The sequence below is a fragment of the Phytophthora infestans genome, genomic scaffold (genome assembly GCF_000142945.1).
Source record: "Phytophthora infestans T30-4 supercont1.1 genomic scaffold, whole genome shotgun sequence".
NCBI lineage: Eukaryota > Oomycota > Peronosporomycetes > Peronosporales > Peronosporaceae > Phytophthora > Phytophthora infestans.
Window position 1 is genome coordinate 525,661 of NW_003303758.1, and position 26,186 is coordinate 551,846.

The window sequence follows — 26,186 nt, forward strand, 5'->3', positions numbered from 1 at the left end:
TAGCACTGTTAACAGTCACACTCGCGGTATCCGCGATGAAGACTTGGGAGGCCTTCGGCGCCGGTTTGGCCGTGGTGGCATCGATAGTGTCCAATCTTGGCGTGAATATCCAGAAGTATTCACACTTGAATGAGGCAGCACGACCCGTGCGCGAGCGTCGGCCGTACATCCGCCGTCCGGTGTGGTGGGTGGGTTTCGCGCTTGTAGTGCTCGGCAGTGTGGGTGACTTTGCGGCCTTTGGATTCGCCACACAGTCGCTTGTGGCGGCGCTGGGCGGCGGGGCAACGCTTGTTGCCAACGTTGTCACTGCCCAGTGTCTAAACGGGGAGAGACTTTACAAGGTGAGGGGAAATGAATGAAGAAAAAAAAAGTATCCTAGGATTCATTTCGTTTTCTCTAACCGGGTCGATAATTTTTGCACCTCATTACCAGACGGATGTGGGGGGCGTATTGTTCGTCATAATGGGAGTCGTAATGATCGCGTGTATTGCCGAGCCGAATGTCGAGTACCCGCTGCCGGAGCTTGAGCTGAGATTCGTTCGAACTCGTGCGTTTGGCTGAAATGTTACGTCACGGCAACTTTTTTTGTAACATTTTTCGCTAATTGTTTTGCAGCCTTCGTGGTGTACATCACATGCGTTGGAGTTTGCACCGTGAGCATGCTGGCCACCATCAAGGGCTCAGTTGCCAACCGACTCAAGAACCAGGTGTACTGGTCCAACAAGCGACAGAAGAAGCTCATGAAGGTTCGGCTCGGAATTTCACATGCAAAATACATTGCAATCCTAATTTTTCAGCTTGGTTTTGCTCATTGTCGCTAGGAATTTGAGCTTCGAGTCGAGAGACTGGAACAGAGGCTGTTGGATATGGAAGTGAAGCTGCTACAAGTCACCACTTCACCTGCGTCACTGCCCACAGGGCTGGGGAATCCTCCTGCTATGAGCAGAGAGCTACGGGAATTAATTGAATCGACGAATGCTGAAGACGCCGAGGCTGACGATGAGGCTGCCGCTCGGGAATCTCGTGTGCCGTACTATTACGCCATCTGTTCGGGTATCGTGGGCGCCATGACTGTGCTACTGGCCAAGTGTTCCGCCATCATGATCGCTCTTACACTCAAGGGCGAGAATCAGTTCAAGTACGGTCTGACCTACATTTTTCTAGGCGGAATGTTTGTCTGCATCCTCGTGCAAACGCACTTCCTCAATATGGCGACGGCATTGGGGGATATCATGACTGTATTCCCCATTTTTCAAGCCTGTTGGATCACTTTCAGTGTTGTTGGAGGCGCCATCTTCTACCAGAACGACGACGAGCCTTTTCCGACAACGGACAAAGTTTTTTACCCGCTGGCGTTGCTTTCTATCGCTGTTGGCGTTGGGCTACTGGTGCAACACAACTCTTCGTCTGTGAAGTCCAAGACATGTGGAAGTGGCAGAAAGACACGAGCAGGAAGTGCTACCAAGTTCGGCTCCAACGACGAGGATGACGAGATTTTGCTGGATGCGGATGCGTCCATGAGCTCGCCACTGCTTCCAGCGAGGTCACGGGAGGATGAGGGTTATCTGCACCTCAGCCCCTAATATTGCAAGTGGAAGAATTGTTTTACAAAGTGAAAGTCAACTAAAAACTCTATTGAAGTGCAGCGAAAACACCTCAACCCTTGTCGCGCAAAACGAGTTTTGGCACAACCTGATCGCGCTTCGTTCGTACAAAATCTATTCATCATCCACAACGATGTCCGGGAAGTCGTCATCGTCATCGTCAGCCTCGACCGTAGCGACAGGCTCTTTGTCATTGTCCTTGGCACGTTTCGCGACTGGTTCATCGTTCCCTTCGTCTTCGTCGTCGTCATCGTTCTCATTTTCAGCTTCATCTTCTTCGATTTCCGTCGACGTTGCAGCAGCCTGAGGCCGAGCATCGTCGTAGTCCTCTTCTTCCTCCTCCTCTTCATCGTTCTCTTCTGTAGGTGCCTCAATCTTCGTCGGTTCCTTGTCTTTCTCCTGTTCAATCTTCTCTTCTCCGTCTTCACTCTCATCTTTCTCGTTTTCATCCCAGTCCATCGCGTCACCAAGAACAGTTTCCTCCTTCGAAGTCTTCGCGTACGTTCCAAAGCGACGTCTCTCTTGCTCCTTCTTAGCTCCCTGTTGAAAGCTAATAGCCATCGGGGGTGCACGTGGATGTAGCATGGCTTCACCTGCGTTAAGAGCTACCAGCTGGAGAGCTGAGGAAGCGCCACCGCTACCAATGACGCGACGCTGCCAGTACTGCAGTCCATGAAGCAAGTTAGCAGCGTGCGAGCCCGAGAAGTCCGCAGTCACCGCGTCCGACACAAGAACGAGCGCCACCGGGTCGACAGCAGCTTGAACGTGGCTCGATCCCACGACATGTCGACGCTGAACAGCCTTGAGCGCCAACTCACTGGCCGAAGAGCGACATTCCTCTGGCAACAAACATCCATAGACGCCTACGCAGCCAGCGATAGCAGTCAGCACAGCTTCAAGCGTCCCTGCAACGACAGTCTCGTCACGTAATGACACAAAACTCGATTGAGATGCAGTCGCGTTGCCTCCGTTGAGAGCCGCGAGCGTCGCGGCAGCAGCAGCTTGACGCTTCCGTTTCTTGCTCTTGTTCCCACTATTCTTCGAGTCGTTCTGCTGAGCTGCCAGTGCTTTAGCCACAGTGTTTGACGTGTTCGTATTGCTCTTTTCCTCCAGACTACGCTTACACCGTGTGACCAACTCGTTCAGCAACGGTACACCAAGTTTCTCGACTGTACTGGCGCCCAGACGACGAGCGCACACCGCTGTAGTATCCGCAAATGCCTGAAGATCTTCCCCGTCACCAACACTCTCAGACGCAAGCAATAGAACGCGCGTGATCTTGCTAGCATGACGCAAAGCGCAGATACCGGCACGTTCCACCACCGCGCTTAGCGCTGTCAGAGCCTGCGCGTGCACACGCGGTAACACGGCGTACACGACGCTAACGGGGAGACGCACACCATCATCTGACACTCCCGTGTGCTTGCCCACTTCATGAGCACGCACGCCCATCGCACGACGAGCAAACACGATAATTTCCGGTAGAATCTGCTGCACTTCACACTCCGATATCTGCCCACGACTTAGAGTAGCCGTGCGAGCACTTAGCAGTTCGTGAAGAGCACTTAACGCACGGTTCATTCTGGTCAGCGTCTCTTCGGCACGTTGGTAGATCGGCAGTTGCTGGCTTGCAGCTCCCTGGACCCACAGCTTCTTGCCTGTGAGTCCCTCAGTTGATGGAGCGGTGGAGCGTGTGCCTGCCAGTAAGTCGAGCTGTTGATGTGCCGCCTCCAAGGCCTTCTGAGCCATCTGAGTCCACACTTGCTGTGGCTTATCTGATGCGTTGCAGAGTAGTGCTAGACACACCGTCGCCTTCTGAGCCGCCTCAGTGTTGTCTCTTTCACAAGTGAACAACAAGTCCACACACGCCGACTCGATCTTAATAGCATAGCTCCTTAGTGAGTTAGGAGAGGAGCGAAGCAGCGTTGCAACGAGATCCAATTGGGCAATGACCAACGGGGAGTTGCTGGTCTGCCGCAGCAGTGCCACTAGTGGTTGCAGCAGCTTTCCAAGTAGCTCCAGCACCTCCCGACGCGTGTCTGGGTTGAACTTGTCCACATGGAGCAAAAGGGCTTGAGCCACGCCACAGGCAGCAGCTGTAGCGTACTCCGCATCGTCGTCCTGAGTCTTACTCGACTGCTGCTGCTTCAAGACCTTCACAATGCGTTCCAGCAGCTTCACAGCCAGTGCTTCGAGTCGTTCCAACGGACTCTGACGTACCGTCGTCTGCAGAAGTTCCCACCCAACACGTCGAGCGGCTGAAGATCCCTCGACGAGCTGTAGCAGCCTGGTTTGCCATTTAGTCAGCGCCTTCCCGTCTGTAACCAGTCCGAACACATTGTGGCGCTCCAAAGCCTCGCGCAGAGCTGCTTGTTGGGTCAAAAAAGACTCCAGCGCAGCGTGATCGTTCTCCAATTCACTGGGGAAAGCTAAAGCGAGCACCGACGACAGCAAGTTGCGCGCCAACGCCGTCTCTACAGCGCGCGAGTCCGACGACATGTTAAAGACAGAATGGATGGTTGGATCGGAGCTGCTCGGCCGTGGTTGGCTGAAAGAAGAGAACTTAATTCTGCCAATGGTAAAAACGCTTGGTTTTAGCAAATGGGAGATAAGCGTAATCATAAGACCCCAAACCAAACCAAAAATGGATCCCTGAGCAGCGAATCACGCACACTTTGAACAACGTGCCACCGAAGAAAGCGGCAAAGAAAAGCAGTTGAAGATCGTTGGACTCGAGGCTGTACTCGACGGCGTTGTAGCGCAGACGAGTAAAGGAGACGCGGAAACTTCGGCAAGAGGTGAAACAACTAGAAGCGTCGAAGCAAACTTGTGAAGTGGCCACGGAAGTGCCGCAGTATGTGGGAGTGCAACACATAAGAATCAAACCGCTGCGTGGATATGAGTTATGACTGAATGCCAGAAGCGCCAGTACGCCGAGGAGGTGAACGGTGAACTACGGGCGATTCAAGCGCATATGATGACCCGGACCTCAATTCATTAGAACTTAACGTGCTGATGACTTTTTGAATTAATTTGACGCACGGGGGTTGCTTTGAGACGAACTCTATCACTTCAATGGCATGTACGACGAAACGAGCTGCAGATATCCTGTGGATGATTCTTGCTCAATCGAGTGAAGGCGGCGACAGGGCTAGTCGCTTCGTAAGTATTGCAATTAGAATGGATGGATGAACTATTAATACGACGTACAACTCACACTGCACCTGTCTTATTTGTCGTGACAGGCAGACCAAGTCAAAACAAAGTGAACTCGACAGTGCAACTACACGATGGCAGGTTGGTCCTGAACGCGGTGTGCGTTTTCCACCGATGCGATGAAGGCGAGCACACTGTCCTAGTCGGAACAACTGGGTGGGCTTTTCCCACTGGAGAACTTCGGTTCGAAGGTCACCACTGGACTGTCATCTCTTAATCCCTCTCCGATCCGTCATATTCGTCGGTGATTCTGAGCGCTGTACGACCCTCTCAGACATTCAATGGAGTGGTCACCATTTGCTCGATGACATTTTGTCGGTTTGTCTAAAAACTAATAGAAGAAAACAGGCAGTAAAAATCGGTGAATTATAGTGAGCAGTCTCGTTGCACGACGTCGACTCAATTGAGGATGTACAGGGAGGTGCACCCAACCAGCGCATTATATTGGATCGACTCATACAAATAATTATTTCTAACGTTACGGCAGGAATAATTTTGCAGCTATGTGATCTCAATGAAAAGTAATTGATTCACAGCAGCTCAAAGCAACACACACTACTTTTTTGTCAGCCTGTGAATGAGGCAGTCGTGCGCAGTGCAATAGGACCAGCTGAGATTCATCCCCACATAAGCCAAATCCAGCAACGACATGCTCTCACTGAATTGAAAAGGCTGGTAATCCGCGGTTTCTACGTCGGACTCCAACTCGCAAGGTCAGTATCAACCTTTTAATCCTTTTAGCCTGTTAATATCCGTCCATCCAGATCGTTCTATGGGAATTTCCAGAGTGGAAGCATTGGGGCATATTGCACCACGCTTCGTAGCACCTCCAGCGAATCGGTCCACCATATCATGCCGTCTCTTTCTAGAATCCCATCCGCCACTACAGGGTCATATTTGACCCCTTTGCCACCTCGAATTTTCAATCTCTCGTCATCCGTTCTGCACATGTCTTCGCTAATAACGAATCGCTATATATACCTTCTCTCCTTTCCTTGTCTATCCTTGTACATGAGCGTTGGGAGAGAGCCAAACCAAGACGGAGTGTCGGCAGGTGGTGTCACTCCAGTCATCAAGTGACCCCTTCGTGCTTCTGCGGCTGGCGTGCTGCTTCTGAATTCGACGCCCTCTGCTTCCGCCATCTGGCGGCGCAGGCATTTTAGTCCACCACGCTCGCTCTCTTTCTTCACCTCCTGCTGCCTTCTTATCCCTCGCCACTCCTGGAAATCTCGTCCGCTCCACAAGATGCCGTCGCCTGGCTCCCTGCAATTGCTGGCCGGGCCGTTGGAGGTGAAATTCAAGGCAGGGGCCTTTTCCACCTGGTCCGACAGCTTCGTTCGACTCGAAGGTCGCTGGATCTGCGTCTACAAGCGGGAACGCGATTCCACTCGCCAAGGCGCAGTTGAACTCGGTCTGGGTGTCAGTGTCACGGATATTTCCAACCCCGAGGCTTCCACCAAGTTCCCAAGACGCTTCGACTTGACCTGCAATGGCGGGCTACTCCCCAAAACGGAAGTGAATTTCCGCACTAAGTCACGAAAAGATCGAGATCTGTGGGTGCAAGCGATCTCCATCAACCTGCAATTCCTCACCAGTCCTCGAGGCCTCGACCCTCGCTTCGCAGCCCGGGAACTGGCCCCGGTCACCAACAAAATGCGCCAAGACTTGATGCTGCACCCGATTCGCATCCGCTCGGACCTGACAGTCAAATGTGCAACGGGTGAATCGGTCGTGACGTTTCTTGTGAATCAAGGCCTTGTTCCGGATCGGGTGACGGGCGTTGCGTTTTGTCGCCAATTGGTGTCCATGAACTTGCTCCATCATGTCATGTGGGACCGCGACTTCACCGACTCACCGGAACCTTTTGTGATCGCTGTACTTAACGCTGAGGACGGTCAAGCTGACACGGAAGGCGACTACTACGTGGCACATTTTCTGAAATATATGGACTCGCGCAAGTTCTGGAAATATATTGCAAGTCCCGACGCAGTGGACGCGAGCTCTTTTACGGCTGCGAGTAATGTGTCGAGTGGAAGTCGACGAGCGACCTCGAGTTCGGCGTTCCTGGATCGGTCAACGAGTTCCTCGGACAGCGGACGAAACATCGGACTCATTCCCGGATCCGATGATGAAGCGACACGCTACTCCACGGTCAGTATTAGTACGAGCAACAGTCCTCCTCCTTCAGTGGACAACGTGGAGAAGAAAGCGAGAAAGTGTACAATCTGCACCAAGTCGTTCAATCCGCTGCGTAGACGTCATCACTGTCGTCAATGCCGTGCAGTTATCTGCAGCAATTGTAGTGTGATCCGAAGACCGATGAACACCAACGGTGAAGGAGATGGCGCTGCGTCGCCTTCTCGAGTCTGTATCAGCTGCAAGCTCAGCTCTAATGCCAGTTTCATCGGTGAAGCTGATGATGTAGTAGAGGGAAGCCCACAGCTTCAGACTTCGGCGAGTGCTAGTGACGTATTGACTTCTACGTCCTCAACGAGCGACGGAATGGGCAACAGCTTTCGTCGACGATCTAACGGCGTTGCTGCATGTAGTCTAGAAACGTCAGAGCCGTTCTGCCAGCACTGCCAGAACGAGAATTGCAGTCCGATCACTGAGTTCCTCAAGATTTCCTACCCGGTAGACGCACCAACTGACGCTGGATTCGTGGCGGCTAAGCGGCTGGAAAACGAAGCTGAACGCTTGAAGTCAGTCGAGAGTTTACTGGTCACCATGGCAGCTACTCCTAGTGCAACGCGTGTGCTGCGTCAGTTCTGTAATATGGCAGCTATTGCCTGTCAGTGCCCCGTTGCCGTGGTTGGACTCCTTGACGGTGATAATTACGTGTTGGGGTCTCAGTACGGCGTTAATCTTGATGCTGCAGTGCCTCGAAAACAGTCGCTGGCAGCTCACACGTGTCGAAGTGGCAACTCGCTTGTGTGCTCTGATATGACTCAAGATGTGCGCTTCAATGGAAACACTTGGCGAGTGGAGAGTCTCAAGAATGCCGTGTTCTACGCTGGCATTCCTTTGATCCTCTCCAATGGACACACAGTCGGTGCATTGGAAGTGTTCGACGCGCAGCCCCGGTACGACTGTGGCGAGGTTCTGAGCCAGCTTCAAACTGTGGTACGCGGACTACTCAACCTGTTTGAAGAGATCATGACTGCAGCTGCAGAGGCGCAGCAAGAGGAAGAGCAACAGGAACGAGAAGAGCAAGAAGAGGCTGAGAAGCAACAGGATGAAGAAGAAACAGCTCAGAAGAAGGAGAAGGAACAAGCTTCAGCCGTGAACCCCATGGAGGCTCAACTACTTCAACTACTGTCACAGACTACTTCAACGCAGGAACAACTTCGCACTCAGCAGGGTCAAATGGTGAGCGCCATCACCAGTCACTCCAAGCAGATCAACAACTTGGCCAAGCAACTCGAACGGATAGAGGCCACGCTGGCGGCGAAGCTAGACGGCGAACGCCGAGTCGAATAGTATTCTCGATCTAATTATCAATTAAAAAAGCTTACGGCAACTCAAAGTAGAGAAAACGTTTGTTGTAATTGTTGCTGCATGTTGCATGTTGCACATTGCCAATCCACGCAACTTTTGTTGGGGGTTTAGCAACACTAAAAGATTTTCTCTCTGTGTCCTTCAAGCTTTGGTTCATTCGCGTACAGGGGGTTAAACGCATTAACAGACGGCGCGAACCAATGCGAGCATGCACAGGCTCTTCCTCATTTGCACAACATCGTCCTGCTACGACGCCGCTGCTACTAATTCACTACCTGGGCAACTGTAAGTTTACGCACTTGCTGCGTCAGCATCTTCCTTAGCAGGAGAGTCCTCGTCATCCATACCGAGCTTCGCAGCGAGTGTCGATTCCATGCGCTCAAGCTGCTTGGCCAAGTCGCTGATCTGCTTCGAGTGGCTGCTGATAGCGTTCACCATCTGTCCCTGCTGGTTGCGCAGTTGTTCCTGTGTGCTAGTGGTTTGAGACAGCAACTGCATGAGTCGCATCTCCATTTCTTCCTGCGTGGGTTCTGCGCCTGCTGCAGACGCTGCCGGGGCGGGAGCAGGTGCTGGAGCTTCTACCGGAGCCGGAGGTGCCGGTGCTGGAGCTTTCGGTTCCCCCTTAGGCTTAGGCGGTTGAGGAGCCGGACCTGACGGCTTGTGGCTAGGAGTGGTAGGTGCTCGTGGCTTCGGCGACTTCTTCGGCGGCGGAATGGCCGGCGCACTGGGCGCACTGGGAGCTGGGGCACGTGGGGTGCGCTGCTTGCCTTCTCCGTTCTCGCTCTTCGGTGTCCGTCGACCTGACGAAGACGAAGACTTGTGCGATGATTCTTCTTCTCCGCAAGCCTCGTTCTTAGCCAAGATCTCCTCAAACTTACGTAGAAGACCACGTACAACAGTCTGCAGCTGCGAAATGACGTCCATGCAGGCGAATCGTGGGGTGACGTCAAACACTTCAATAGCTCCAATAGTGTGGCCGCTCGACAGCGTAAGTGGGATACCAGCGTAAAACTGCGCCTGCAGCACATCTCTCCGCCACGGGTTAGCAGCAAAGCGGACGTCGCGCGTCAAGTCGCTGCAGACCAGCGGCGAACCGTTCCGACAGGCGTGTGCCGCCAAGCTCTTCTGTCTGTCGATCTTATCAAGAGACCCCAGACCCGTCTCAGCACACGGGACATACACGTGTTTGTCCAGCAGACCCACAAGAGCCATAGGGCTCGAAGTCGCAATGGCAGCCATGTTGCAAAGCTGCTGAATTGTCTGCGAAGCGGACGTGCCGGCCTTGAGTGCACCGCGGATAGTTCGTACCGAGCGAAGACGCTCCTTCTCGTTATCAAGGTGTTTGGCTGCAATGTACTGGTTCTTAGCAGCCGGGTCAGCCAGTTCCAAAAAGAACGGGTAGGGCACTTCAAAGTACTCGTGCAGCGGGGCACAGGCCTCGTTCATGCACCACGGACAGTCCTCCGTGACAGCAGGTGGTCCAGTGAAGGAATCATGACGTCCTCGTTGGCCACTGGGCTCAGCATTGCCGTTGCCACTCGTCGTGCTGGATTTGCGTCGAACGGGAAGACTCGAGCCGCTGGCTGACCGCTTTTCCATAGGGGCGTGAGAATCCGCCATCGAGTCGTCCTTGGAGCCATTTCCCGTTCCAGACGAGTAGCTGGCAAAGCTCAGTCGGTCCGTTGTGAAGTCTCCGTCACTTCCACTAGGCTGCGAGTCCGACGTGGCAGCTCCGTTCGCTCCTCCATTGGTGGAAAAAATGCGGTCGTAGAAGTCGTCTTGAGACGCAATGGAGCTGAGCTTGCAACTCACACACATGCGCACTGTAATAGCGCCTTCAAATGTACTCTCAACCTTCCTGGAGATGCTGCACGAGCTGCAGACTACGGCTGTGCATGTGCGGCAGTAGTGTCGTCGACGCAGCGGGTTAAAGCTCTTACCACATACCGAGCACTTCTTGCTGGCCTTGGACTCAGCCGCAGCGTTGGCATTATGCACGTGGCCCATAGCCTGATGCATTTGTCCGCCGGCCACAATTGTCGTGGTGTTGGTGCCCATGATGGAGCTGGTGAAGGTCATGGGTTTGCGGTCTCCACGGCTGCTGTGGTCTGCGGTGCGACTGCGGTGGTTGTGGCTTTGATTGAGTGCCTCCATGTCTGCGGCTGTGGACGTCTGGGACGGGAGACCGTGAGAAAGGGTCGCGAGCGATTCGGCAGAGGAGCTTGCGGTGCTGCGTGTGGATGAGAGCCCGGTGTCCTGGTCGTCGCTTAAGGCGGCGGCGTTCCCACTGAGGAACTTGGAGCTGCTGTTGGCGATGTTAAAGTCGAAGAGGTTGCGGCCCATGGAGCAGGCAAAGCGGCTCTCGAGGGGCTTGAGGAAGCGGGCGACTGGAGTGGTGCTCGGGTGCTCTTCGTCTGGCCGCAATGCTTGACTGAGGAGGGGGCAGCAGAGAAAGAGGGAGGAGAGGAGCAGGCGATTATGCGCCAATGAAAACGATGCTGTCGATTTTACACCAATCGCTTTGAGATCCTGTACGGGCTATGTGAAGAAAGTCAGAATTTAGCGCATCGTTCGGTTGTCCAGCTGATGGTAAAGTGAGTGTAAAAAGCGGATAAGGTGACCGAACTCTGATCGCCTTGCCGCCTTCAGCTGCCTACGAAGGAAGACCTTCATGATGGCATTTGAAGCGATGAAGAGGTTGCGAGTGAGGTGGCGCCGCGGAGGCGTAATGCTGCATGCTTAAAGAAAGAGAGCGTTGCTTACAGTGCCAGTGTCTGTCACGTAGTTACTCTGCCAGGATGAGATCGCTGGCGAGGTCACGACGAAAGTTTTGGTGAGACTTCGCACCGAAGGCGGCGCCTCTGCGGAAGGAGCCGGAACCCCAAATCTTGCCGTTGGTCCGCTCTCGAGCAAGCGACAGCACCACGCTTTGTCGAGAAGGGCCAACGAGCTGTGGTCCAAAACGCAGCTTCGCGGTCAGAAAAACGGCAAACGATCCACTTTGCTGAAGTCTTCAGGCGGTGAGCTGTTCGAGTGCCGAGCTCTGACTTGCTGTTTCTGTCGCTGCTTAATCTGCAGAGCTATTAATAGTGCTGTGCATGTACTCGTTCTAAACAAATTCTTTGCAGTCGTCGGGCCGAAAATCGTCGTTTGCCACTCTTGCTGCTGATTTTTTTCTGCAGTTCCCGCTATCAAATAGCTTTATGCGTTGCCTAAGGCTTACAGCAACTGTTGCCGCCGTGCAAGGCTTGCGATAGGATTTATGCTGAGCGACGTGCAACGTGGCTTTAAGCGCGTCACCTTGGAAGCTCGAACTTAAGCCGCACTTAAGGGGTGATGGGTCAACTTCAACATACAGTACCAAAAATCAGCGGCATTTTTAGCTCACTACTTCTTATATTTGCACCTTCGCTACTTTTAAGATGACCCCCGTGGTCACCCGAGGCGACGATGACACGCAGCAACCCACGCAGACCAAGATGCCGCCGCGATACATGCGACCCACCTTCTCGTCTATCCTGCCAGAATACGCCAACTCCGAGACTGACCAGATCCGCAATGCCTTCGGAACAGGATCCTACACTAATATTCAGAAAATGCCCGCCCGACTACGAAATAACGCCGTGAACCAGGCGCGTTTCGAGAAGATGAACGAGAATCGACTCATACAACCCAATATTGGCAAGAAAGCCACTAAGAACGGATTTTTTAACAAGTTCGAGTACACACCGTCACGCTTCAGTCTCTCGGACGGACAGGCACACATGGAGAGACTCCGTTCCGAGGCCAAGCGTACCGAGATCAGTGGTCAGGACTTCGTAAGTGGCGGTGCAGCCGTGCGACTCAAACACGAGGACGCTTTTGGAGCTACGAGTTTTCGGTATCCACACATGCACGAGCCCTACCCGGACACTATGGAGGAGAAAAAGCACAAGCGCTACCTCGAAGAGAAGAAAATCTTGCACGGCGCATTTGTGCCGTCTGGACAGCGACCTCCAGTGGACGCTGTCACCCGGAAGCTTATCCCTCAACTTATCCAGGAGATGCATGAAGTCATCGCTGCAGACTGGCAGGGTCTCGACTTCTCCATCGCACCTGCTCGAGACGAGAACATTGTCGTGCGCTTTAACGACGTCTCAATCGAGTGCGAGAATGGGGTCGTCGCGTACATGAACGTCTTTTGCAAGACCAACCGAGTGGCGTGCAAATATGGATTACGCAAAGTAGCGGAGGACTGGAATGCGAAGCCTGGTGACGGTGGACTCTACTTCGCGTTCCGCCCACCTTGGGTCAAAAACCGATCCAAGGATCTCATTGTCTTCGTCAATAACTCAAGCAGTTCGTCCAAGGCTCGAAATAATCAGTAATGCTTTATGTTTTTTTTTTTGCACACGCTACTATCGATTGCGTTAATTTGTGGTTGTTACTGTATGCAATAAAAAAAATGCTAACGATGGAAATCTTCTCAATCCGAAGTTGCAAACTGGTAATAAAAACTTCTATGTCATTAACTACGGAACCACGGACACGATAATATCTGGAAATCAATCATCAAGGAGGACTTCAGCATTCGGGTCTCTGTGAAGGAATTAGCCGGATTCGTCGCGGAGCAATCCCATTGTCAAGCAACTGAGAGAACTACGGTTTCCTCAGTAGCGTGTATGGCTTCCTAGACGAAGAAAAATGCTCCTACACGTTCTTATGATAATCCCGAGTTTTCTGAAAAATCGATCACACATATTTGTGCTACCGGTGACAGAAGTGGACGAGTCGAATAGGAATGCTTGCTACGATCTTTTCTTCGCCGAGAAGAAAGCCTTGCCGTCCTAGCTGGAGTCGTATTCGCTGCATCCAGATACGCTACGACGAATAAAAAAAGCATTGGTGAGCGGAGCTTTCGAGTATGTAGCAAAACATCGGCTCGTCTGGTGCTTCTAGGATACTAGTAGTATCCACGGTATCTAACCAGTGCAAGAGTTTGGGTTTTTAAACGACAGTGATTCACCTTGTTTTACTTTCAACGAGCGCTCGCGTAGATTGCTGAAGCATGGGTAGTAGTCGGATCGAATCCGTGTTCAACTTTCCTTTGGAGTCTTGGTTGCTATCGATGGTTGCAAGCGTCGATCGTCGCTGAACCAGCGTAAATTCCTCGTCCGGCGATACGTCTCACTTTTAATGTAGCACATACATTCACTCTTTTGTTCTACTTGGTAGTCCAGAGCTCAGCGCCTTCGTCGGCGTCCGAATCCCACATAAACGCATTGGAGCCCCACTTCGTTCCTTCGTGGGGTGGACAACCTCCGTGGCGACTCATGTCATCAATGTCGCTTGTGTGTAGACCAATGACGCGCGTAGTCCACGCGGTGGAACCGCCAGACCCTTCGAGCACTCATCCATGCCATCACGCACGATCTCCTCGTCCGAAAAGCGATCCAGAGCGAATGGGAACACGGTCTCACCTCCAATCTTCGTCTGGTTATTCAGATACATGAACAGAGTCACGTAGCGCTGTCGGTGGAAGTGCTTCACGTACTTGGGCACTTTGTATCGCAGCTGAGGGCTTCGTACACGAGCTTCCCACACTCGAATGATCAGCTCAGCGAAGTGAGGGAACGACTTGAGTACTTGGAACAGCACAAGACTGCGGCCACGGTTCTCTGCAAGCCACTTGAACCACTCCTTGTTGGTCATTTGGATAATGAAATCGTCGCTGTAGTCTTCGTAAACGAACTTCAACAAGCGCTTCTGGAATTCCACCGTGTACTGCGGGTACAGGTCGCCACTTGGACGAGCGATAGGCGGGCAATCGTCTCCCAGGTAGCTCACGCGCTCCTTCGCCCAACGCACCCAATTGTAAAAATGAGATTGGCCATTGACCTGTGGCTTCGGGAACGTATAACGCAGCTCACCACGACCCAATTTCTCCTCCCAAGCCTGGACAATACGAGGTAGATACGACGGTCGCCTCTTCCCGTCCATCAGATCCTACACAAGGTCGACAGCGTCCTTGTCCAAGTTGCTCCCTTTCCAGCGTTCGTGTTCCTCGTCGAAGAGAGCTTTGAACATGTTAGTGGCCACCATTTTCTGGTAGAACACTTCAAGTAGAGCGTTTGGGAACGCCTGCTGGTCTTCCACGTTGGGGAACAAGACACCACCCTCACGAAACTCCTCGGGTAGTTTGCTTTGGTCCAGACTACGTAGTTTCTGGGCTGCCCACTTGGTCCACTCTACGTAGTCTTCATAGTAGAAGGCATTCGCATCTTTGGGTAGGAAATCACGCGAGTGGAATGTGTCGAAGTGCTGACGGTAGAACTCACCTGCGTTATATTGCAGCAGCTGTAGACGCTCCGCAAACGTTGGACTAGGCAGCCGAGCCACGCGAGCAGCACAAGCTCGGAAGTTGCGAGTGAAGAGACTGTCGTCCAGGAAGGCTGTGTGGCTTGTGCGGGACTTGGACGTGATTTTGGACGAGTTGCTGCCATCCACTTTGGAACGAGCGAGACCAGGCATACCAAGCTCCATGATCTTTTCAGACTCGTTCTGAGTTAGGAAGTACTGCACGTCAAAGACCTTGGGGCTCATTGCCACTGTCGTGAGCACCACTCCGTCTTCCAGTACGTACTGGTGTTCCCTTTTAATGCCAGGCCATTGCCATAACTGGAAGTCCAGCAGGATGTGAACGATGTTCTTGGCTTCAGCAAAATCCTCCGCACTGCGGATGGCAAAGCCCATCTGGTTGTACAGGCGCACGCCGTTCTCCATGACGTCGCGGTCAGCTCCGAGCCACGCGGCCGCGAGCTCTGCTGCCTTGCCGATACAGCTGAAATCTCCGTTCCAAGACACGTACACACCGTCATTGCGTCCATTAAGCATGAAGAAGACGCGGTCGTTTCCCATTGGTTTCTCCAGCCCCATAGGCTCTTGTACTGGGATGAGTTTGCCGTCGACTAGCGGGCTAGCTGTGAACTTGTCGTCACTGCAGCTTAAGTCACTTACGAGATGACGCACTTCCATCGCGATGAGCGCCTCGTCATCGTATTTGTACAGCAGCTCCTCGTCTCCTGCAGCAGCAGGCGAAGGGTCCATGAGCTCGTTGAACTGGGTACTGAGTCGGTCAGACACTTTGGCGACCAACTCCTGCACGGTCTCGGCCTGTAGCTCTCGTTGGGCTAATTTTCCCCAGCCCACCGCGGCTGCTACGACCATCAATGGCGTTAAAAGAGAGAGCGGGGAGCTTGATGACGACGCAGACTGCGTTTTTGATTTAAGCGGGGCAGCATCCGCACTTGAAGTGAATGTTGCATCCGTAGCAGGTTTCTTGGCCATTGCTCAGCCAGTAGAAGGAGATAGAAGCCCGCGATTGGTTCTGGAGGGAGTGAACTCACCGACGCGAATGAAGGAATGACCAAAGCGGTGAAACGTGCCGTCGGGTGCGCGCCGTGCGTGCACGTAGAGGGCGGGGCAGCGACGCCATTGCGTATCCATGTAGACGAATGTCAAATGCGGATCTGCTCGACCATGATTGTTAAAATAACGCGTTCATATTGGCAGAAATAAAGAGTTAATCTGGGATGCAGACTGCATCGGGCTCGCCGAGCAATTTATTACTTCGAAGTACATCAAGTTTGGTACCAGGCAATAGAGCGACCAAATCTTCAGTGTGCAGTACTACGTCGCTCGCAATCACACGCTAGTTCGCTGGGTTTGCCTAAGAAAATTGGTCGGCCATCGAGAACTTTCGTAATCGTCCGTTGTTCCTAAAACAACATCGACAGTCTGAACGTGCGAGGGGCTCGGTTTTACATGTGGGCGCTTCGATTCTGTTTAGAATCTACTTGGTGGTCCAGAGATCTGCAGCTTCGTCAGCATCGGAATCCCACATAAAGGAATTCGATCCCCACTTGGTTCCCTCATGCGGAGGGCAGCCACCATGACGACTGAGCTGATCCACATCGCCTTCGGGCGTTTGGACGTAGAAGAGAGAAGCGTGCAAGCCCAGAGGGGGCACTGCTAGCCCGGAAGAGCACTCATCCATGCCATCACGCACAATCTTCTCGTCTGAATACCGATCCAGAGAGTAGGGAAACACTGTCTCGCCTCCAATCTTGGTTTGGTTGTTCAGATACAAGAACAGGGTGACGTACCGTTGAGGATGGAAATGCTTAACGTAAGCAGGTAGCGTATAACGCAATTGAGCGGGTGCACGTACGCGGGATTCCCACGTCTTGATCACCAGTTCCGCAAATTGCGGGAATGCTTTGAGTACCTTGAACAAAATGTGGTTCTTTCCACGGTGTTCAACCATATAGTCGTACCATTCAGCATTAGTGATACGAGTGATTAACCCTGGGGTATGGTCGTCCAACACAAAGCCAAGCATCATCTCTTGGAACTCAATTGTGTACATTGGGTAGAGCTCTCCCGATGGACTTGCCACACTTGGAGTTTCATCGCCTAGGAAGCTGATCCGCTCCTTGGCCCATCGAATCCACGCGAAGAAGTGCGACACTGAATTCATTTCCGGCTTTGGGAAACTGTAGTGCAGCTCCGGTAGATCCAAAGCTTTTTCCCATGCACTGACGAGCATAGGTAAATAGTGCGGCTTCTTGTCTTCAGCGAGAAGACTGTCCATGACCCCCGTCGCATTGTTGTTAACGTTTTCGTCCAACCACGTGAGCCACGCTTCGTCCGACAATGCCTTAAACAGGTTAGTTGCGTTCGCTTCAGGATAAAAGAGTTTAGCTAAAGCGTTGGGGAAACGCTGGTTGTCTTCAGCATCCGGGAAAAGTGATCCACCTTCGCGAAATTCTTCCGGAATTTCACGTTTTGTGGACAGCTCACGGATCGCATTAGCAGCCCAGTTGGCCCACTCCTTGTAGGCCTTTATGCCAAACTTGTGTTCAGCTCCTTTTGGCAGAAATTGACGAGATGCAAAGGTGTCCAGATGCTTGCGGTAAAACTCCCCGGCATTGTAGCGAACCAATTGCAGTCGCTCAGCAAATGAGGGACTTGGCAGTCTAGCCACTCGAGCAGAGCGTACCCGAAAATCTCTTGTAAAAAAGCTGTCAGGCAGGAAAGCTGTGTGGCTTGTGCGCGCCTGGGACACTACTTTCGACGAGTTACTGCCGTCAACCTTCGACCGGTCTAGGAACGGTGAACCTATCTCAATGACCTTGTCAGCTTCTTCTTGAGTTAGGAAATACTCTACGTCGAGCACTTTGGGGCTCATACCCACAGTCGTCAACGTCACACCGTCTTCCAACACGTACTTGTAACCCTTCTTGATACCCGGCCATTGCCACAACTGGAAGTCCAGCAACACGTGGACGATGTTCTTCGTCTCACGTAGCTCCTTCTCATTACGAACAGGCCAGCCCATCTGATTGTACAATCGCACGCCGTTGACCATCACGTCTCGGTCTGCTCCGAGCCACGCTGCAGCCACTTCCGCTGCCTTCCCCACACACTCGAAGTCGCCGTTCCAGGACACATACACACCGTCGTTTGCACCGTTGAGCATGAAGAAGACTCGGTCATCGGTCATGGGCTGCTCGGCCTCCATGGGCTCCGTGACGTGGAACACTTTGCCGTCGAAGAGCGTGGTAGCTGTGTAGTCGGAATCATTGCACTTGAGATCGCTAACGAGATGACGCGGCTCAATATTGACGAGATCGGTGTCGTACTTGTCCGGCAAGAGCCCAAAAGTCCCGAGGACGCGCAAAGGTACTCGAGGCAGTAGCCCCGTATCTCTCAGCAATTTCAATGCCACGTCATCGAAGTCCTCGCCATGTTGAACGACCCACCCGCCAGCTACAGCAATTCCGACCACCACAACCGATAGAATCTTCAGAATGACGGAACTTAAGCTACGAGTTTGACGCGGAGACTTGATCGCTGCGGCCTTAGCATTAGGAGCCTTCTTCTGCTCCGCCATGGTCAGTCGGACTCGTCGCGTTGAAGGAATGAAATGAAAAAAAAAAAAACTGAAAAAAACTGTTGCCCAGTGCAGAAAAGTGTGAACTTCCAGGAGGAATTTTTTTTTGCGTTGAAGACACTAAACTGCATAAGGACGTCGCAACCATGTGCATGATTTACATGTAAGCATCGCAAGGAGAACGAACTACTTAGTGGTCCACAGATCTGCGCCCTCCTCGGAGTCCGAATCCCACATGAACGAGTTGGCGCCCCACTTGACGCCCTCGTGAGGTGGGCACCCACCGTGACGACTCATAACATCGGGAATTCCCTCTGGAGTCTGGACGTAGAAGAGAGAGGCATGCAGACCAAGTGGAGGCACCGCCAAACCAGTAGAGCACTCGTCCATGCCATCGCGTTTGATCTCCTCATTCGAGTATCGGTCCAGCGAGAACGGGAAGACCGTCTCACCGCCGATCTTGGTCTGGTTGTTCAAGTAAAGGAACAGCGTGACGAATCGCTGCGGGTGGAAGTGCTGGATGTACTCGGGCAGTGTGTAACGCAGCTCCGGGACATTGCCGACATGAGCTTCCCATGTGCGGATTGCCAGCTCTGCGAACTGAGGCCAAGCCTGCATAGCCTGGAAAAGAACGTGGTTGCGACCGCGGTTGAGTGCCAGCCACTCATACCATTCAGGGTTGGTCAGGCGCGTGACGAAGCCCTTGGTGTAGTCGTCAAGGATGAAGCCTACCAGCTTCTCCTGGAACTCCACTGTGAACCTCGGGTACAATTCTCCATCCGGACGGGCCCAAACAGGCACCTTATCTCCAAGGTAACTCACACGTTCCTTGGCCCAGCGAACCCACTGGAAAAAGTGGGAAACGGAGTTCGTGTCGTGTTTGGGGAATGTGTAGCGTAGCTCACCAAGACCCAATTTCTCCTCCCAGGTCTGAACGATACGAGGCAGATACGACGGGCGCCTCTTCTCGTCCATCAGGTCCTCCATCATGTTCTCGGCTCCGCTGTCTAGATTTGTGCGGATCCACTCGCTCTGGTCGGTATCGAACAAGGCCTTGAACCGGTTGCTAGTGTTCATGTAGTCGTAAAACACTTCAAGCAGCGCGTTGGGAAAGATCTTGGGGTTTTCAGCGTTCGGGAAGAGCGGACCACCCTCACGGAACTTTTCGGGCACCTTACTCTGCTCCAAGCTACGGAGTTTCTCAGCAGCCCACGTAGTCCACTCAACATAGTCCTCGTACTCGAATGAGTCGGCATTCTTCGGCAGGAACTCACGCGAATGAAAAGTGTCAAAATGCTGACGGTAGAACTCGCCAGCTGCGTAGCGCACCAGCTGCATGCGTTCCACGAAGGACGGACTTGGTAGGCGTGCTACACGAGCCGAGCGCTTCTGGAAGTCGCGTGTGAACAGACTGTCGGGCAAGAAGGCAGTGTGGCTCGTGCGTGATTTGGTCACAACCTTGGACGAGTTGCTGCCGTCGACCTTGGATCGGTCTAATTTCGGTGATCCTATCTCAATAACCTTATCTGCCTCCTCTTGGTTGAGGAAGTACTCTACGTCGAGCACTTTGGGGCTCATACCCACAGTCGTCAACGTCACACCGTCTTCCAACACGTACTTGTAACCCTTCTTGATACCCGGCCATTGCCATAACTGGAAGTCCAGCAACACGTGGACGATGTTCTTCGTCTCACGCAGCTCCTTCTCATTTCGAACAGGCCAGCCCATCTGATTGTACAAACGCACGCCGTTGACCATCACGTCTCGGTCTGCTCCAAGCCACGCTGCAGCCACTTCCGCTGCCTTCCCCACACACTCGAAGTCGCCGTTCCAGGACACATACACACCGTCGTTTGCGCCGTTGAGCATGAAGAAGACTCGGTCATCGGTCATGGGCTGCTCGGCCTCCATGGGCTCCGTGACGTGGAACACTTTGCCGTCGAAGAGCGTGGTAGCTGTGTAGTCGGAATCATTGCACTTGAGATCGCTCACAAGATGGCGAACCTGCATGGCCACCATGTCCGTCTCATACTTGAACGGAACGTTCTCCGTGCTTGAGTCCACGAGACCAGGCTTGGCCCCGAAGCTCGAGATCTGGTCTACAAGACTCAGCAAACCATCGGCGTTCAGCGGTACATCTGCGTATTTGGCGCAGCCTACAGCGATTGCCACGACAGCGACAGAGACGATCGGGAGCACAAAGCTGGAGCTCTTCTTGGTTGCGGTCTTCTTGGGGCTCGCAGGCTTGGCGCCGCCTGACACGGGAGAGGTGGCGTCCTCCTTGGCCATCTCCGGAAACTGTGTACTGCACCTGCTGCACTTGTAGCTCTTGGGCGATATGTTGCGAAGTGGCAGGAGACTGACGTACGTCTGTTAGACTCTGATTGGCTGCTGGCGTCAGAGGAAACCTAACCTTTGTTGACGGTACAGATCTTAATGGACGCGAATGAAATGGAGGGAAAAGATTTTTGCATTTATGTAAAGAGTGCAAGTGAGATCAACGCTTGATCTGTTCCAGCAATCCCTGGCGAATGAGCTGCTCCACGTCCACGCGGCGCAGGAAATGCTGCGAGTGAGCCTCCAGATTCACCAGCCCACTCTCGGTCATGACCTCGCCGCAGTCGCGCAGCACTCGCACTTCCACATACAGATCCTTGGGTGGCTTCATGTCCTGTAGGCAACGTACAGTGCAAGAATCAGCACGGAAGCGACAGCAACAATAACCGCTCAATGAATGCTGCCGTACCGCTGAGAGGTCGAGCTCAAAGTCGGCCATGTAGTCCGTCAGAAGCTGGTCGTACTGATTGAAGAACTGCACTTCGCGCTGGCATAAACTGGAAAAGACAAAAAAAATATCAGCGACTTGCCACTGTGTGCTTCACAGTTCGTAGCAGCGCTAGTGAGCTCACTTCTGGGCTAGTTGGGCGGGCATAATGGTGCCCGTTTCCCACCGCAGGGCCTTAATCTTTTCGATACGGTGATGTCTGTCAAGAGAGACCAACAGAGTCCAACTCATCAGCAACACTATCCATTCACTTCAACTGTGCTGGAAGCCACCTACAGATATGCAATGAGACAGCGCTTGTTGCGCAGCAAGCACTGGTGATTCACAACGAGGCCGCACGCCACGTACGTGTTCTCAGTCAAGTTGTCTTTGAACGTGCTGCACTCACACCAAGCAGCAGCACCATTCAGATCTCTCAGCCATTTCAGCGCCTCAATTTACCAACAGCAAGCCATACGCCATCTTCCGCTCGATCTCCTCCCCCAGCACCCCCGACTCCTCCACCACTTGTCGTACGAGATCCTCCTGCACAGCGTCAAACGGCGGTCATCAATATCAGAGCCTGCACAGTTGACACCCCGCTAGCAGAAGCTGTTGGTTTCCCCCATCTCTCCACTTCACTCACATTGTACGGCGGCAACCAGTCGCTGCGCTGCAGCTCACGCACCAGCTCCTTTGCCTTCATATTCAGCGCCATCGTCGCAATCAAACAACTTCCCGCCAAAAAAGCAACCTGCAAACCGTACTTAAGCAAAATGATGGTCACCGCGTCGCTTCACAGCCCGCACTCAAGTGCGCATCCATGACCGGAAACCTGGAGATCCCAGCCGAGTACCGCTCTTCATTCACGCCAGCTCAAGCTGACGAGCTAGTCGCGCAATTTCGTGTCAGCGATGCCGATGGCAGTGGTTCTATTGATGAGCGGGAGTTCCGAGCATTGCTGACTCGAATGGGGCTCCAGGTCAGCGCTGCGGAGGCCGACGCTCTTGTGACAAGCATCGACGTTAACGGCGACGGACTTCTGGACTTTGCGGAGCTTGTGCAGATGATCGTCCGACTCCAGCGGGGCGACACGAAACTTGCAGCACTCAGGAAGTTCATGGAGGCGCTGGACACGACACCGGTTGCATTGCTGGAGCGGGAGGCGGCCAAATTCGGGTTGCAGGTCGAGTACAAGCTAATAGAGGATGACGAAGACAACACAGCACCGAATGGCGAGTCATCCGAGCTCCTTCAGATACAACTGGACCTCGTGGGCAAAGTGTGTGGCCCTACAGGTAGAGATTCCGTGAGCGCCATGGGCAAAACAACGCGAGAAGCCAAGTTTAAAGCTGCTGAAGCTGCACTGGTGAAGATTAAGAAGCTACAACCAGGTCTTGCAGTGCAGCCCGGGAAACTACCGGAGCAGTGGGAGAACTGGCTGTTTGCTAACATCGAGAGAGGAGCAAGTGTCAAGAAGCTGATGCATACACTGGCGCAAAAAGGGTTCTTGTTGACGGGGAACATGCCGTTGATGCAGAGAATCTCGACCAGAATGTCATCGTATCGGCTGAGGACCAAGGTAGGCCATGGGAAGGATAGGTAAGGGCTTTCTTAGCAGCGTCCAGTGTACCGTTGCTCACGCGTTCTGATTGCAACTGTAGCGCAATTCTCCGAGTGGCATTTATGACGCGGGAGTTGTCAGCTCGGGGGGTCCTGGCAATAACGTGGCTTGCAGTCCAGTGTCACCTGTCAAGTCCTCGCGTACAGCACGCAGTATCGCTGCAGTGGAGAAGATGTCATCACCTTCAGTGCAAGTATTACACCCGCAATGGGCTCACTGGTGCCAGCAAGAACTTGCTCGCGGGATGGATGGCAGTGTTGTGCTGAGCGAGCTTGTGTCACAAGGATATATGCCGGATAAAAGCCCGTTGTTCACGCAGCGTCTACTTCAAATTGCCAAAAATCGTGATGATCGTTGTAGTAACGGTGCTGAATCGCCCCGCACCGCAGCATCGAAGCCGTTTTCCTTCTTGCGTGTACTGGAAGAAGGAGTATTACACGAGGTTGAGCTTTTCATATTCGGTGGCCAAGACGTGAACGCGCTCCAGTTGGACATGAACACGAAGTTGATGCAATCGCCTCTGCATATCGCTAGTAAACATGGCTACCATTCTATCGCGAAGCTACTCCTTCAGCAAGGAGCTCAAGTAGACCAACTGGATTCATTCCACCGCACACCGCTGATGGTCGCTGCGAGATATGGCCACAGCGACATCACTGCACTAATGCTGGACCACGGGGCTGGCATATTTCAGCTGGACAATGTGAAGAACTCGGGTCTCCACTTGGCTGCATTCAGCGGCAGCTCCACGATTGCTTCCCAACTTCTACACGCTCATGACGAGTCTTTTCGATTATTCCTCACGACTCTACCGCAACGACGTGGTGAATGCTACGAGCACCTACTGCAGAAAACGTACGAGACCATTATGAAGAGGAAGCTGCGAGAAAAGGAGCGTCGCCGCTATCATTATTCGTGGCTGTTTGAATCTGTGCAATGGCTGCATCACGAACTCTTTGGGAACGGAGGCGACAACACCCGAATCTGCACGATGCCGACCCCGCACAAAGATTTCATGGACTACCTTGTGTCACGCTACCACAAGAAGCTCCCGAAGCGTGGCATTCATGACGAACTTGCTGCAAATGGCGACGATAAGAGCGAGGAGGAAGATGGTACTGATGATGAACAAGCAAGACGTCGCAAGGAAGGCGATCCGGCAGATTGTCTTTCTCTGTCAGACATGAGCTTCTTCATGGATACTTATCTGCGAGATATGTACAAGCACCTGCCTAATCTTCAAGGTCGGACGGCACTCCACGTAGCGTGTGATGAAAATCTGGTGTGTACGCACGAAAGAGTGATTCAGTGTCTGTCTGAAAAGCATGGTTGTAGTCCCTTTCTACAAGATCACAGCAGCAAGACCCCATTGCAGCTACTGTTGGCCTGTCGAGGTCGGCCTGGCAGTCCCAAAGGAGACGCAAACCTTGAGCAAGATATATTACAGAAGCGAGTGGAGCGTGTACGAGTGAAGGAGATCCGTCTTGAAGAGGAACGAGTGGCTCACCGACGCAAAATTTGGCAAAACGAGGTGGATCGACTGGCCCAAGATTCAACGAATTGGACACTCTAAACCGCATGCGCAAGCTTGTTAAGGATAACGATGGCACGCCTGTGGCTCGGGCCACAGGATGGGATATCTACGAGGAACCTCAAAGCCACAATCGCCTATTTGAAAACACACGCAGTGGCTTCGTTCAACGACAAGTACCCACCCAACTGGTAGAAGAAGGTCGAACTCGGCTTGGTTGGAAAGAAAAGATGGACACGAATGCTCGCTTCGTTGAGCGCCATCGGTTGCGTCCAGAGTGGGAACTTCACCGAGTAAATGGGACAGACGTGTACTTCTTCTTTAATCGTGAGGCGGAGCATTGTCAATGGATATCCCCTGAGGGTTTGCCAACCCGAGAGTGGCGAACAAAGCGCTTCTTCGAGAACGCAGAGCAGCTTGAAGACGAACTGGATCAGGCTAGTCTGGCTGTCACGTTTTCTGGGACCGCATCGGCGGCGATTGTGGATAATGCTGTGAAAGGCAGAACGCTCGGTAACTGGCGTGAATGTCAGGGGTTTGGGGGCGTCACATTTTACTTGCACGCTCTCGATCACCGAGTTCTTGTGGAGAAACCCAATGAAGTGCTGCTACATGAAGGCTATCGATACGCTCACGCTCTTGTTTTTGAGCGTAGCGAAGAGATTGAAACACATGGTCGAGGTTGGCATCGGTACTACTACCCGCAGACGTCACACACTTTTTATTTCAATGAGCTCTCAGGAGACTGCATACACGACACTTTCGCAACCAAAGGATTTCTGCAAGAAATCCAACGCCCGAAGCGCCAGGCGAGATTTGCTCTTACAACCGAGGAATTACGTCGTCGTAAGGAGGAGCAAGAGTGGAAATCAGCATTGCAACGAGCACGAAGACACGACGAAAGTCTTAAAACGGCAGCAGAGAAAAACAATATGGCTACAGAAGAGCAAAAGCGAGAGAAGGCGGAGCTGGAGATTGCCCTGCGTCAACTAGAAAGCAGCGTCACGAGTGAACACTTGACGATTGATGGCGACGAAGAGAATCACCACGAAAAGAAGACTAGCAATAATGCTCAGGTAAAGAAGAAAAGCAAGGCGAGGAAGAACGAAAAGGGCAGGAGTCTGGCATATATTGATGCTCGGTTCCGCCGTGAACGTGAAATATTTCTCCAGGCGCGAGAGAACCATCTACTGACTTCAATTGATCCGGCACGAGAGGATCCGCGGCGTGAAATCGAACGATGCGAGGAGATGGAGCATCAGCTGAACGAAGAAGAGCTTGAAAACGCCGGACTGGAGGATACGGACCTCAAACCTGCGATTAGAGAGCGTCGACGTGTTAGTCGTATTTTGACACGGACCGAAGAGCGACTACGCTTGGGTCGAGCGCTCTGTCGATGGGGCTGCGAGCTGTGGCTCCCACGTGAATTTAGTCTGGAAGAGCACGAGCGTATTGAATGTCCTAGACGACTCATGGTATGTTGTCTAGGCTGCACGGTGGTTATGGAGCGACGGCAATGGCGCGAGGTCATATATGACCACGAGTCTGAGGACGAAGAACAATGCTCAAGTCGTATTGTGCACTGCCCACGAGAGTGTGGCGTGTGGCTACCACACTTTGATCTAGAGGTGCCGCATATGCGGGATCTATGTGTTAGGAGGCCAGTTGGAGATCTACGCTGTCGTTTGGGATGTGGTCAAGTATACCAAGGAGGTGCTCATGAATTGTTGACGCTGGAGCAGACCCGTCTTGCCCATGAACAAGACGACTGCGAGCTACGCAAAGTGACGTGTACATGGCCCAAATGCAATACCGTAATTCTTGCGAAAGATCGGAACGCTCATCGTCGTGATCATGTACTGTCATCTGGAATTCTAAGCTTTGTGACTGCCGAGGCGCACGAGTACAAAGTGCCACGTGACGTAAAGTTACTGAAGCTCCAGGCTTGGGGTGCAGGCGGGGGTAGTGGACTCTTGCGTGGACAAGCAGTGGGCCACGGTGGCGGTGGCGCGTTT

At 52.9% G+C, this 26,186-nt stretch overlaps 9 protein-coding genes across 9 annotated transcripts in view; 4 read left to right on the top strand and 5 right to left on the bottom strand.

The window, feature by feature from the left end:
- Positions 1-11: 11 nt before the first annotated feature.
- Positions 12-1,583, top strand: PITG_00064 (uncharacterized protein; the record flags this gene model as incomplete). Its single annotated transcript, XM_002908652.1, has 5 exons — positions 12-341; positions 433-547; positions 616-746; positions 822-1,409; positions 1,485-1,583. The coding sequence occupies 5 exons, from the start codon at positions 36-38 to the stop codon at positions 1,581-1,583; spliced, it is 1,239 nt and encodes a 412-aa protein (XP_002908698.1).
- A 135-nt stretch (positions 1,584-1,718) lies between these two features.
- Positions 1,719-4,103, bottom strand: PITG_00065 (uncharacterized protein; the record flags this gene model as incomplete). Its single annotated transcript, XM_002908653.1, has 1 exon — positions 1,719-4,103. The coding sequence occupies one exon, from the start codon at positions 4,101-4,103 to the stop codon at positions 1,719-1,721; it is 2,385 nt and encodes a 794-aa protein (XP_002908699.1).
- A 406-nt stretch (positions 4,104-4,509) lies between these two features.
- On the top strand, positions 4,510-8,346 carry PITG_00066 (uncharacterized protein; the record flags this gene model as incomplete). Its single annotated transcript, XM_002908654.1, has 4 exons — positions 4,510-4,552; positions 4,850-4,919; positions 5,492-5,533; positions 5,975-8,346. The coding sequence occupies 4 exons, from the start codon at positions 4,510-4,512 to the stop codon at positions 8,298-8,300; spliced, it is 2,481 nt and encodes an 826-aa protein (XP_002908700.1).
- Positions 8,347-8,348: 2 nt separating this feature from the next.
- Positions 8,349-10,734, bottom strand: PITG_00067 (uncharacterized protein; the record flags this gene model as incomplete). The annotated part of the gene is made up of 1 exon (XM_002908655.1): positions 8,349-10,734. One exon carries the CDS (start codon positions 10,659-10,661, stop codon positions 8,610-8,612), a length of 2,052 nt encoding a protein of 683 aa, XP_002908701.1.
- Positions 10,735-11,797: 1,063 nt separating this feature from the next.
- PITG_00068 (cleavage induced conserved hypothetical protein) lies at positions 11,798-12,685 on the top strand (the record flags this gene model as incomplete). Its single annotated transcript, XM_002908656.1, has 1 exon — positions 11,798-12,685. One exon carries the CDS (start codon positions 11,798-11,800, stop codon positions 12,683-12,685), a length of 888 nt encoding a protein of 295 aa, XP_002908702.1.
- Positions 12,686-16,149: 3,464 nt separating this feature from the next.
- On the bottom strand, positions 16,150-17,908 carry PITG_00069 (uncharacterized protein; the record flags this gene model as incomplete). The annotated part of the gene is made up of 1 exon (XM_002908657.1): positions 16,150-17,908. One exon carries the CDS (start codon positions 17,878-17,880, stop codon positions 16,150-16,152), a length of 1,731 nt encoding a protein of 576 aa, XP_002908703.1.
- A 530-nt stretch (positions 17,909-18,438) lies between these two features.
- Positions 18,439-20,590, bottom strand: PITG_00070 (uncharacterized protein; the record flags this gene model as incomplete). The annotated part of the gene is made up of 1 exon (XM_002908658.1): positions 18,439-20,590. One exon carries the CDS (start codon positions 20,539-20,541, stop codon positions 18,439-18,441), a length of 2,103 nt encoding a protein of 700 aa, XP_002908704.1.
- A 114-nt stretch (positions 20,591-20,704) lies between these two features.
- On the bottom strand, positions 20,705-21,734 carry PITG_00071 (DNA replication complex GINS protein PSF1; the record flags this gene model as incomplete). The annotated part of the gene is made up of 6 exons (XM_002908659.1): positions 20,705-20,923; positions 20,999-21,086; positions 21,162-21,236; positions 21,314-21,390; positions 21,527-21,562; positions 21,663-21,734. 6 exons carry the CDS (start codon positions 21,732-21,734, stop codon positions 20,750-20,752), a joined length of 522 nt encoding a protein of 173 aa, XP_002908705.1.
- A 105-nt stretch (positions 21,735-21,839) lies between these two features.
- The window catches only part of PITG_00072 (uncharacterized protein), a gene marked incomplete at both ends in the record, with an annotated part of 5,254 nt that continues 907 nt past the window's right edge, over positions 21,840-26,186 (top strand). The window contains 7 exons of the mRNA XM_002908660.1: positions 21,840-22,202; positions 22,275-22,598; positions 22,681-22,713; positions 22,774-24,046; positions 24,091-24,100; positions 24,191-25,172; positions 25,254-26,175. Coding sequence (XP_002908706.1) covers positions 21,840-22,202; positions 22,275-22,598; positions 22,681-22,713; positions 22,774-24,046; positions 24,091-24,100; positions 24,191-25,172; positions 25,254-26,175 — 3,907 coding nt within the window. The remainder of the gene's footprint in view (positions 22,203-22,274; positions 22,599-22,680; positions 22,714-22,773; positions 24,047-24,090; positions 24,101-24,190; positions 25,173-25,253; positions 26,176-26,186) is intronic.